Here is a 12217-nt window from a genome sequence, read left to right on the forward strand (position 1 = left end):
GGTGGAAACCCCCAAGAAGCAGTTTGTTAGACACCCTCTCAGTGGAGTGCCTGGCTGCCATCTTGTTCAGGGATCCCTTGCTGCAGAACCGGGGAGTGTCAACGATCAGAGGTGTAAGCGAATACAATTACTGGGGGGGATTCCTTACAAATTGGTACCCACTTTAGTAAGTAACCCGTTTCTTGTAAAATCACGACTATGGATATGATTTGTGCAGTCATCCAGTGTTCTTCTACATCTGTCAATAATGACGAAGGGATTGAGACAGTCAGGAAGAAGCAATGAACTGTTAGTTGGTTCAGTGGTTAGAACTTCTGCCTTGCAGTGCTAATGTACTGAGATTCTGGGCAGGTTAACTGGTTTCTGCTAAAAATGACTGAATGCAATGGGAACCTAAGGTCGCTTTACGGGGGCAGGCACTGATGTGCAATCTCTGTAAAGTGCTGTGTAAATGTTTAGGTACTAAAGACTGCAGGGATATAAAAATGCCAGATAAAAGTGGTCCAACATAAACCCTTGGCCATCATACCAGGACTTGGAATATCCACCAACACATCTTAGGGTTAAGAGACAGTGACACAGTCACTTACTGCTTTACCATTTCAATAGATACCCTGAGGAAACACTACAGTATGTCATAAAAGTGACATTACATGACCTTAAAAGGGTGGAAATACAATCTACCACTGTTGCATTCATTCTTACCTTTTGACGAACCTGTACCACAGCTTTCCAGAAATCTTTAGCTTCTACTCTATGGCAGTCATCACACATCTGGGATTGAACAATGTAGTCTACAACAAAGACCTGCTGAAGAATTGCTCCATTCATCACCTGACAGACAGGGAACATGAAAGAACACAGATGATTTCAAACTTGAAACTTGTTTATTCCTGCAAGCGATGGCAGTAAAGCCTCCTCAGTTTATCATGTATCTAGAACAGAAACATACATCTGCACTAAATATTGAAATCATATCATTTCATATTTTGCAAATAATGTTCTTGGTAGAGTGGTTGAGACTACATTAGTTTTAAAGAGTAACATGCAACTGTGCAATAACTTTCAGGTAAGCTCAAACATAACATGATGCTGGCAGGACATTTAATATTGTTTATATACAAGATTAAGGCAAACATTGATTTATTTTCCAGGTGAGGATATAGTGGACTAAAGGGTACTATCAAGTGAATATTACAAAATTTCCAGGGTACTATCACTTGACAAGCACTTTCTGAAACTCTTTCAGATGATTACAATGCAGGTCAGTTGGGTATGTAGGTTTGCAGTTCTGTTTAATGACTGCTCAAAAATGTGTATTCCAAAGTGCCTAAAAGCAACCTATGTGCCAGTTCTTTAAAGGAAAACAAGTAGCAGATAACACCTTCATTTGGGATGTATTTATTTATCCTTTAAAATATTAGGATCTGTCCTAAACATAGGATAGATGGAGTCAATAATTGAGCAAGTGAAGGCAAGCAGTATTACACAAATTACCTCCTTTTGTATGGTCAGCTTCACTTTAAGCCTCTTTGAATGTGGCTCAGTCCAGATAAAACCTGCATCGATAAGGCGTACCTAAAAAAATAAAACAAATAATTTCTACATTCAAGTATTCAGCTGGTTTTATCACAGAACATACAGTGAAATCAGTTGCAAGAGAGTAAATAGCAGAGGTGCTACATGATGTAAGGATCAGCCAGCATTTCTCTCCCAACTTGATAAGATCAAGTAACCCCCACAGGACATAACTGCCTCCTTTTCTGAGACATACCCTCCATAGGCTTGTTAGATCAGAATGTTTCTCTGTAGTTGTTGCCTAACTGATACTGACAAAATACCCTAAGTTTCTGAAGTGGTTCCTTTATTTTGCTAGTTATTACATCCATACGCTTTACCTTTGCTGCATAAAGGCTTTTAGTTTCTTTGTAATCTTTTGACTCATCTGTCCTTAAAAGTAAGACATACATATTCTAGACATTTTAATTTCAACTCACTAGTGAGTTTTTCTTTACTGGAAATTCTGTAAAGCATGAGGAATAACCTGCTTTTTATATTCAAGATGCACTTATGTGTAGCCTACAGTTCTGAGGATCACCTCAGAAGGTCAGAATGATAGCCATGAAGCTCAGAAGTCAAACACTTTAACTGTAGATTGCCAACCCAGCTATGCAAAATGGCTCAGAAACACTAAAACACAAGAGCTTTAGCCAGGGCTGTGGAGTCGGTAGATAAATTCTCCGACTCCTCAGTTTCCGATACTTCCGACTCCGACTCCTCTGTTTTTAATATGCTAATGTATTTTATACATTCACACAGTCAATGAAAAGCATGCTTCATGGTCACTCAACGTGTTCGTTTATGCACTGCGTGCATTGGGCTGTATTCTTATAGCAGAGAAGTAATTAATTATCACTGTTTGTGAATTGGGACATTTAAACTTGCTTTATTTATTTTTTATATTCCCATTTAAATTTAGTAGGAGTCGAAGTTGGTTCATTTTTTGCCGACTCCAGGTACCCAAAATTGCCTCCGACTCCACAGCCCTGGCTTTAGCACCCACTGAATAGGAAATAAATGACTCAGGCATAATCACAATCTATGAGTAAATATGTTTTTTGCCCTCTTAGTTCCTAAAGAAGAACCCATACAAATGCCTTGGATTTAAAGGAAAGGCCCATTTTTAAATCTGTTGACTGGGAGAAGCTAAAAAGATGCAAGATAAGACCCCAGACAGAACTTGCAAGTACAGGAATGGTGTTAGCAGAAAACTATTGTTTCCTAACAGTACTTAATCTTTACTTTTATTTCTTTCCTGTTTCAAACTATCCAGAACACTAGACACCCACAGTACTTTACTTAACCCTGCAGTATTCAAATCAGAAGAAACAAAAACCTGTTTCTGTTCACAAATTACAAACTGTTAGACTCCACTGTATTCCATCTAAGTTCTTAAAGAGATACTGACAACATAACATTGTTTTTGCATTCTATTTATAATATTGCTTTAAAAGTATTTGCCCAAAGCTTTTACATTACCTCTTTCACATTACCTATCTGATTACTGATGTTTCTCTATGAGGGGACTGCAATATTTGTGCAGCAGTGGACAGTAAGCATTAGAAGCTATAACTGACAGGTTGAAAGCAGACAGCCAGTTGGCTAAAGTCAGGTTTAGGAACTTCAAGTAACAATTACTTACAAAAGCAGCCCTATCAGTGAAAAATATTCAACGTGACCTACAGGTAACTTAATGTACATTATTATTTTGAAGAGTAGCTTTTTAGTCTCAGTATCACATTAAGCATGTTCATTTCAATTTTATAAGAAAACGAACTGTGCTCCTTTCTATTCTGTCTCAGCAGCTATATCCCTTTAAAGGGGTATGGCCATTGCTGCTAGTCTATAAAAATTCATAAAAATGAAAACATCTGCATTACATTTTAATGCTTGTTTCTTTTCTAAAATGTACTGTAAGAATAAAGTTTTAGATTGTAGATTAGAGGATAATCTTCCAAAACAGCACAGCACTATGCCGGCAAGAGACAAAGAGAGTGAGATGCAACTGGAAAAGCAAAGTTGTGCATAAAATATATTTGCCAGTTTTTGTTTGTGAATTTAAGGTAGCTCTCTTTGAAGGATATTAGAAAACTTAGAGAAGGTGGGTAAGTGTCTTATTTAAATAATATTCAATTTTAAGCCAGATTTAGCTAGTTAACTAGCAGATTTAGCTAGTTAACAAGTTAAACCATCACTAAAGCTGTGGTTAATTATACAGGTTGAAAATTATAATACATATCCCACCATATATTACTATTTACATCAACAAAATACAAAAAGAGAGGCTACAGTGACCCTTAAATACCTTAACGGATTGATGATTGTCTCATCTAATAAATACAACCAATACAAGCATTGTTCCGACCCGAGCACAGATTAATATATCCCTAGACTTCTGAACAGCAACCATGTTTATCTCCTATAAGAACACAAATAGACTACTGAATTTAATGCTTTTGGTTAAATAAAAGTGTAAAGGAGCCATTTTCTTTTAAAACAATTACATTGTCTCATTTTACATAATACAGAAGTAAACACAATTTAGAACAATATTTCTGTTTTTAATATAGCAAACATTCAGAGATACGGAGAGGATTGTGTTTCAAGAGCTGTATATTAATAGAAACAGTTGCTGTGTGTTGTTAAACTGTGCACCCTAGAGATGACTGCAAGGCAGGAAGTTGTGTGATCTGACACTATGTATAAATGTTCATAAACAGATGCAGTGAGGGATTTGCACCTTTCTGTTATTTTCTAAAAATCATTTATTGCCTGTGATATCAATGATCAGGATCTTCCAGTAAGGGGGTTGAGTGATCTGGAAGATGATCCATGGAAATCAAAATAGAGGGAAAACAATTAAGTAAGGGTTAAAAGCAACTTCTAACACCCACCACTTGCAGAAGACGAAAGATTTAATTGAGAGGGATTTTCATGCACTGTTACCGAACACCATTTATTTCATGTATGGGGTTTAATTAAAAAGAAGAATTGTGACAGTACAACTTATGCCCCAACCCTTTTCTAGCTCAAGAATGGGAGTCTAATACATATAAGGCAGTGCCACATTCCTTTATTAGGGTGCCATAATATAAATGTTCCCTCATCAGTTACTGGCCAGTCGAATATGGTGTCAGAGACCTAACCCTGTTAGACCTGTTATCCGGAATGCTCAGGACCTGGGGTTTTCTGGATAAGGGATCTTTCCATAATTTGGATCTCCATAACTTAAGTCTGCTAAAAATCATTTAAATATTGAATAAACCCAAAAGGACTGTTCTGCCTCCAATAAGGATTAATTATATCTTAGTTGGGATCAAGTACATGGTACTGTTTAATTATTACAGGGAAAAAGGAAATCATTTTTAAAAACTAGAATTATTTGCTTATAATGGAGTCTATGGGAAATGGCCTTTCCATAATTTGGAACTTTCTGTATAATGGGTTTCCGGATAAGGGATCCCATACCTGTATGGGGGAACCTTAAACAACCAAATAAGGTAACAAGCCCCAAAACTTTACCTTAGCCAGTATCTAATGCAATTCTGTTACCTTGTAGTTCTTCCAGCCTGATTCAACCAATCACAATAGAGAATTACCTAGCAAATCATTCTTGTTCTGTTATTGGTTATCTGCTGTAGGAATGAATTTAATATGCCTTAAATTAAAAGCTGAAATGTCTTGCAGCAAAATATGCAGCTACAATGTATACAGCAGCATCTCAGGGAAATGGAAGTGTGGCAATTTGACAATTGTCTTGCCAAATGCCAACACAGGTATGGGATCCCTTATACGGAAGCCTGTTATCCAGAAAGCTCTGAATTACAGAAAGGCCATCTCCCATAGACTGCATTAAGAATTAGAATTCTAATTTTTAAAAATGATTTCCTTTTTCTCTATAATTATAAAACAGTACATTGTACTTGATCCCAACTAAAGCATAATTAATCCTTATTGGAGATAAAACAAGCCTATTGTGTTTATTCAATATTAATTTAAATTACTGAGATTCAAATTATGGAAAGATCCGAGCATTCTGGATAACAGGTCCCACACCTGTACCTAATCATTTTGGTAGATAGTGGCCGGTAATATATGTTGTCTTGAATGGTCAATTTTGTATACATTGCAGACTGTCTAATTTTACTGCAGCTTGCCCCAAGTAAAGAAGCAGCAAAAATCTCTACATGTGATTTTAATTCTGTTATTCAGCGATTAATAGGTCCTATAGGAATGAATTTGTCTGTCTGTAAACTTTTTTTTGATAACATTTGTAACATCTCCATGTGTGGCACTGGTGTTAGGTAGAGGACGTCTCATTGGTCAGCTTAACAATGAAATGAAACGTAAAAAACTGAGATCAGTCCCTTAAGTCAATGTAATTTCGTTCAGACTTACTTTACTCAAGTTAGCCTTCAGTTTTTTCAGACAGAGAGTAAGCAGCTCTCTTGACTCCAAGGCACATTGGATCCAGGTTCCCGGGGGCTGCAGGTAGCTAGGGAAGATAACAGGGTGGCTTATAGCTGGGGGGAGAGACACATCTCATAACTCACTGGGCACCACTTTTGCAAAAATCCTCACATATGAAAAACACTGGCTTAGACACACTACATATAAAATGGGACCATAATCTTACTGGGTATAAGCTGTTTAGTATATATTATGCAATTCATTCCTAACACAGCACAAGACTTATGCATTGAGAAAGGTGTGCTTCAATCTTGTACCAGTGTGGAAGGCTTTTTGGATATAACAGCAGCAGTAATGGGGTGCATCACAAATTATGATTGATTTCAGTTATCACCGAGCTATTATAAATCACATGCCCTCTCTGTTATATTTCTATTAAATAATTTGATATAGAAGAGGGGTACTGGGCACTAAAAAAAAAGATCAAGACTATCATAGAGATAGCAGTGCCTATGTAATGACTTATTTTACATATCCCTGTCTCTCATCCTGGTTGGTTAACAAAAGGACTCTAAAGCAAACCCAGAAGCTAAAAAGTATTAATTTCAATGCAACATTCTCTTATATACACTATACTATAAGATATTGTGTAACGCATAATAAAAGGCTTCCAATGCCTACACTTTCATTAAAAAGTCTTTTAGATAACAGATATCAAGAATCTACCTAAATATTAAAGTATGGGTACACTAAATTCATCATTTTTGGATTCATTCCAATCCTCCATAAAAGATTCATCCAAATGCCTAACACCATTCTGCACATTTCAATGTGAACAAACTTCATCAGTTGTGAACAAAACACAAATAAACTTAAGTGTTCAGCTTCGGCTGTGCATCCCTAGATTACATACACTTTAATTTAACCGACTTCTATTATTTAATTTGTGACAATAATTAATATGAATTCATCATCTTACCGTTCACACTGTTTGCAGAAATGCACTGAAACTTGCTTTGGAATGCCCTCGCTAATGTCAACCTGCATCCGCAAGCAGGATACACACATGTTGGCAGGATTTGGGGGAATAGGAATGCCACACTGGCAGCAAAGTCTGTGCAAAGAAAATGCAATTAATAGTTGTAAGCATAATGAGAGTTTTTCAGGACTGAACATAGAAAAACATCTGAATATACTGTGGGGTTCCAAGAGAAACCAATTTATTGATTCAATAAATTATTTTCCAACAGACATGCTAAGCGGATTTCTAAATACCAAAAGTTCATCAGTTTATTGTCATTGCTTTATTCTATAATTGCTAGTGAAAGAAAGGAAATATTCTGACATATACCATTTCTGAATTTTTTGTTCAATTATTATAAGGGCATCCCTTCTAAAATTTTGTGTTATTTGGCAAATTTTTAAAAATGAGCAATTCAGCAGATAAGAAACTACTCTCTGACAGAGCGTGCCATGTTTCGGATGAGTTTCCAGGCTACAGTGGTGCTATTTTTCTTGCAACATTGCTGCAAGAAAAGCAGTTTGACAATTAAAACCTCTATTGAAAGTAATTTAATCCATTTTTACATTGTGATCTTACCCCAAACCTGCACTCTTTTAGATTCCAATCTATACTAAAAGATTGTGGACTATTTAAAATCAACTATGTAGGAGTTAATGTAAACACTGTCCAGGATCCATGTGCAATAAATGTATTTATGATGACATTTTTTTTTTGCAAGAGAAAAAGACTTACATGTTGCCCTGGCTGCTTGTTGCAGGTCCTTTCATGTACTCCATTTCCACTAAAGAGGTTTCTGAAAAATAAAGACTAGTATATTATAAATTATATATATAATATATATATATATATTATATATATATATATATATATATATACATACACACACAAAGGATGGCACACCGCTACATAACATACCTCGGGTGCTCGGTAAAGGGTTCCAATAGTATAAAAAAGACCAGCAACTCCGGGATTTCTTGTGAAAAATCAAAACATGTATTCAAAGTAGCATAAACAGCCGACGTAACGTTTCAGTCCCCATCGGGACCTTTCTCAGGGCATGTTTTGATTTTTCACAAGAAATCCCGGAGTTGCTGGTCTTTTTTATACTATATATGTATTCCCACATCTAACCAATCATGCAGCGCCAGACAATATGGGGTGGGGCACAAATAAACAAAGGTAATAAATAAAGTTGGTAGCAGGTAGATCATAGAATGTATATTATGTAAGTCAAGCCATAGAACTGTGCAGGAATGTCCTCTAGTGAAACAAATACCATTCAAATATATGTTCTTGGACAGATTTTATGTTTAAAAAAAAAAAAAATACTTTTCTTTGGTGTTGGCTGCCTGCTATGCCTTCCACTTGCCATAGAACTAAAAAAAAAACTTTTATCCTGGTCGTCAATAGTACCTGCCGCCATTTTGGCCATAAAGGAAAAAGGTTTTGTGCAAACTAGGGACAAGTAAAATTAAGTTATTTTTAAGGGTCCCAGTATTTTTGTGCAAACAAGAGCTAATTAGTAAAAAGGCAATGGGTGAAACTGACCAAATTAATTTTTTACTCTTCATTTCCTCTGGTTCTTTCTCTGATTGCATGGTTGTCAGTTTTGTGCCAGGGCACCAAAAGTGTGCTGGTGAAGACTAGTGCTGGCAGGACAATTTCATGGAAGTTATAACACACAGGCTATCACCCACAGTAACCCTTTAATAGACAGTCATTTTGAATTCAGGCCCAGTGTTTTATGTGAAGACTAGGGCAAGATTATTCACAATTTAGGGACAACATATGAGCTAAAGGAGAATCTAAAGGCTACCAACAGAAATCTTTGGGGTTTTTTTTTATGTTTGTTTGTTTTTAAAGTGGTGCCACAATTTGGGAACTACTAATCTAACATAAACTCTCTTCAAAATTGACCCTTCATGTATCTTCAGCTTAATCTCCAGAAACTCTTGAACAACCCATTAGTGGGTTAATAGCATTTACTGGTCACCTAATAGCCAGTACACAGTTTCCTCATTTCATCTCTCCAATCTGCTAGTTTGTTAGTGACTGTAAGGGGGGCCACATGGAACATCACTGTTAAGTAAGCTTGCTCTTGATTCTGACCTGTAACAGATTACATTTTGGCTATCTATACTAAAAACATTTTTTTAAAAAATTTTGCACATCTTTTTACCCAGTTTTATTTTTTCAATATAATTCTCCTTTAATAGCAAACATCATATTTGTTGCTATTAAAATGTCAAAAAGATGCAAAATTTGCCCAGGTTCATAACTATACAACATCAATAAAGACCACTATCTTTTATGGTTTCCCACCTACATAGTAACATCTAATGTCCTCCTATCTTACTGCACCATCAAGTTGATTCTTATCCTTTTCATATTTTTAGTTTCTTGGTGTTGACCAAGAACTGTTGGCTCAGCCCCATTTCCATCACAAATACAGCTGCCTACTTGTAGCTCCTGTCACTCATTCACACTACAATGTAGCACCCAATCTCTTATACCAACCTGTTATATCTGTATGTCAAAATGTAGTAAAAGAACCACTAAGTAACCTTGAGAGAACCAATACAAGTCTTTTGCTCTGCCTACTGACTCACATAACCAGCATACAAATTCATTCCCAGTGCCTAAGGAAGGCATAGTACTAAAATTTGATCTTTTGTCCCTCAGGCATCCTAATTAACTTGACATTTCTTAGTATCTCTACAACATTCATGGATGGTAATGACTGAATTACCCTTCGGATAATGCTGGTGCTAAACTTATAAAAGGAGCAGTTGCTGAAGTAGCAAGAAATCAAAAGCATACAAAATGCAATATAAAGGGGGGACAGTGAAGTGTCAAAAACCACAGATGATTAGTAATAAGCAGTTCCCCTCTGATAGATCAGCAAATTAAGAAGATAATACCATAGGTAAAACAGTTTACTATATATGTTGGAAGCAACGCGCTCACTAGACTTTTTAAACTATACTATTGTCCCTACACTTCATTTCTAACATGATAATTAGTAAATAAACACAAACCTTAGTTGTGCCAAAGTGAAGCATGGGAAGGAAGCGCAGATCCCCAGCTGTAGGACCCGCACCATGTGGCGATTGCAGCGCTTCCGGGAGACGTCACTTCCAAATGGACCCTAGCTGTCTTCCGTGCTGCCTGTTTGAAAGTAACCCACGGAATCTTGGAGCGTCCGACATTTAACAGTAAAAAAACATTCCTTTTACCAATAATAAAGTTGTTGACGGCAGAACGCAATAATTACCATTGTAGTGACAAAGTGAGACTAATCGGGCGGGCGACGTTCAATGATTTCATGCCAATGATGCAATGCTCCAGCCTCACCAAGTTATTCCATTTTGGGCTTTTTTCTGGTATTTTTGGTTCTAACTCAAATGGTTGGCTGAATTTTTGGGTTGAGGCACCCAAATCAGAAATATTTTGATTCAAGTAATTCTAAGTAAGAAACTTGGCCAATTCCCTTATTGAAATAGAGACATGCAAAACTAACAATTGTCAAATCCTGTTTTTATGCCCTCCTTCTGGAACTTGTAGAACTGCAAAAGTGCTGTGACAGGGCTTAGCAGGTCTTGGGAACGGTTGGTACTGGGTAGCTCCAGGGTTCCCTTCATGCCCAGTGTCAATAGCTCACTTGCTCATAATAATTGGGTGTAGGCATCCCTCATACCTCTCAACATTTCATTAAGAGAAAGGGAAAAAAATATGTGACAAAGGTAGTGCTGCAAAAAGATTTTTTGACCACGCCCTACATGCCACTCCGACTTTACATGTCCCAGATGTGCCAGTATAATCACTAAATAAAAATAATAAAAGACATATTAACTTCAAAGGTGCCAGTATATTAAATTGTTAAAGGGCATATTAATCCCAGACATGCCAACAGTTCTGTGCATTTGCCAAAGTTATAAACAGAGCCACTTCCAGTGGTACATAAATCTATGTTATTTCCTTCTATCCTTAATCAGTTGAAAGCAAAACAATATTAATGTACCACTAGAATTTCTAGCCATATTAACAAGGCCAGCCTAAGGTTCCTAAACTTATATGGGCCCCTTTTAAATGTCTGCTATATTTTATGAATGAGAGATACCTCTGTCTTCTATTCTCCTGCATGCTGTGCTCTGCCAGAGATTCCCAGGAGAGAGATATATGTGGAAAGGTGAAACTGTCCAGCACACAAATAAAGACAGCAGCCTCTGCCTGATAAAAGATAGAGCGCGCTCCCAGCCCCTGACCCGGTGAGCAGAAGCAAGGAGAGGAATGCGCGCCAATGCAGATAGTTGACCCTTGCCTGTCACAAATGCTTCTCCCAGGACAATTAAACATCAAGGTAAACCTGTGAGCTTGAGTGTAGCAGGGGAGATTCAAGAGTTAAGGGGACGGGCTTTTTTTCCAGAGCAGAGCAGGCACAGCAATCAATTAAATGGCAATGCTGAGAAGTGGAACGTCTAACAATGAATCTGGGACAGTGGGCAGCGCTATAAATATTGGGACTGTCCCGCTAAAAGCGGGATGGTTGGGAGGTATGGGCATCCCTTACTCCAGGGGTCCCCAATCTTTCTTACTTGTGAGCCACAGTCAAAAGTAAAAAGACTTGGAGAGCAACACAAGCATCATAAAAGTTCATGGAGGAGCCAAATAAGGGCTAAGATTGGCTATTAGACAGCCTCTATGCACATTATCAGCTTACAGGAGGCTTTATTTAGTAGTAAATCTTGTTTTTATTCAACCAAAACTTGCCCCCAAGTCAGGAATTGAAAAATAACTACCTGGTTTGGGGGCACTGAGAGCAACATGTTGCTCACGAGCGACTTGTTGGGGATCACTGCTTTACTCTGCTTTACTAATAAAATACTTATAAAATATTCCGCACCTGATTTGCAACAAAGTGCATGTGCAATTAATAATTCTGACGAATTGGATGCAATTATCGTAGCCGCAATGCAATTCCACTCTTAACAACTTCCCTTTGTGTGCGCAATGACACTAGGATTTTAGGATAAAATGCTGTATTGTAGATTAAAAACCTGGTAATTATGCATAAAATTGCACTTTGCCTAGTACACTTGTGGTCATCATTTAACCCTATAGTCCTGTACATATAAAGAACCATGCCTTCAAAGTTGTGCACAGAAGCTCCCCATCCAGGGGTGTAGATGTGTGTGATGTCACGCAAACAATATAGGGGTGTAG

The 12217-nt window shown here is 37.2% G+C and overlaps 1 protein-coding gene across 1 annotated transcript in view; it reads right to left on the reverse strand.

The window, feature by feature from the left end:
- nmd3 (NMD3 ribosome export adaptor) overlaps positions 1-10087 on the reverse strand; it is a 28949-nt gene extending 18862 nt beyond the window's left edge. Inside the window, 6 exon segments of the mRNA NM_204036.2 lie at positions 706-834; positions 1498-1578; positions 5959-6055; positions 6950-7084; positions 7727-7787; positions 10033-10087. Of these exon segments, the coding sequence (NP_989367.2) occupies positions 706-834; positions 1498-1578; positions 5959-6055; positions 6950-7084; positions 7727-7770 (486 nt within the window). The 5' untranslated portion in view covers positions 7771-7787; positions 10033-10087.
- Between the last annotated feature and the right edge of the window lie 2130 nt (positions 10088-12217).

This window comes from Xenopus tropicalis, chromosome 5 (genome assembly GCF_000004195.4).
Source record: "Xenopus tropicalis strain Nigerian chromosome 5, UCB_Xtro_10.0, whole genome shotgun sequence".
In the NCBI taxonomy this organism is placed as follows: domain Eukaryota; kingdom Metazoa; phylum Chordata; class Amphibia; order Anura; family Pipidae; genus Xenopus; species Xenopus tropicalis.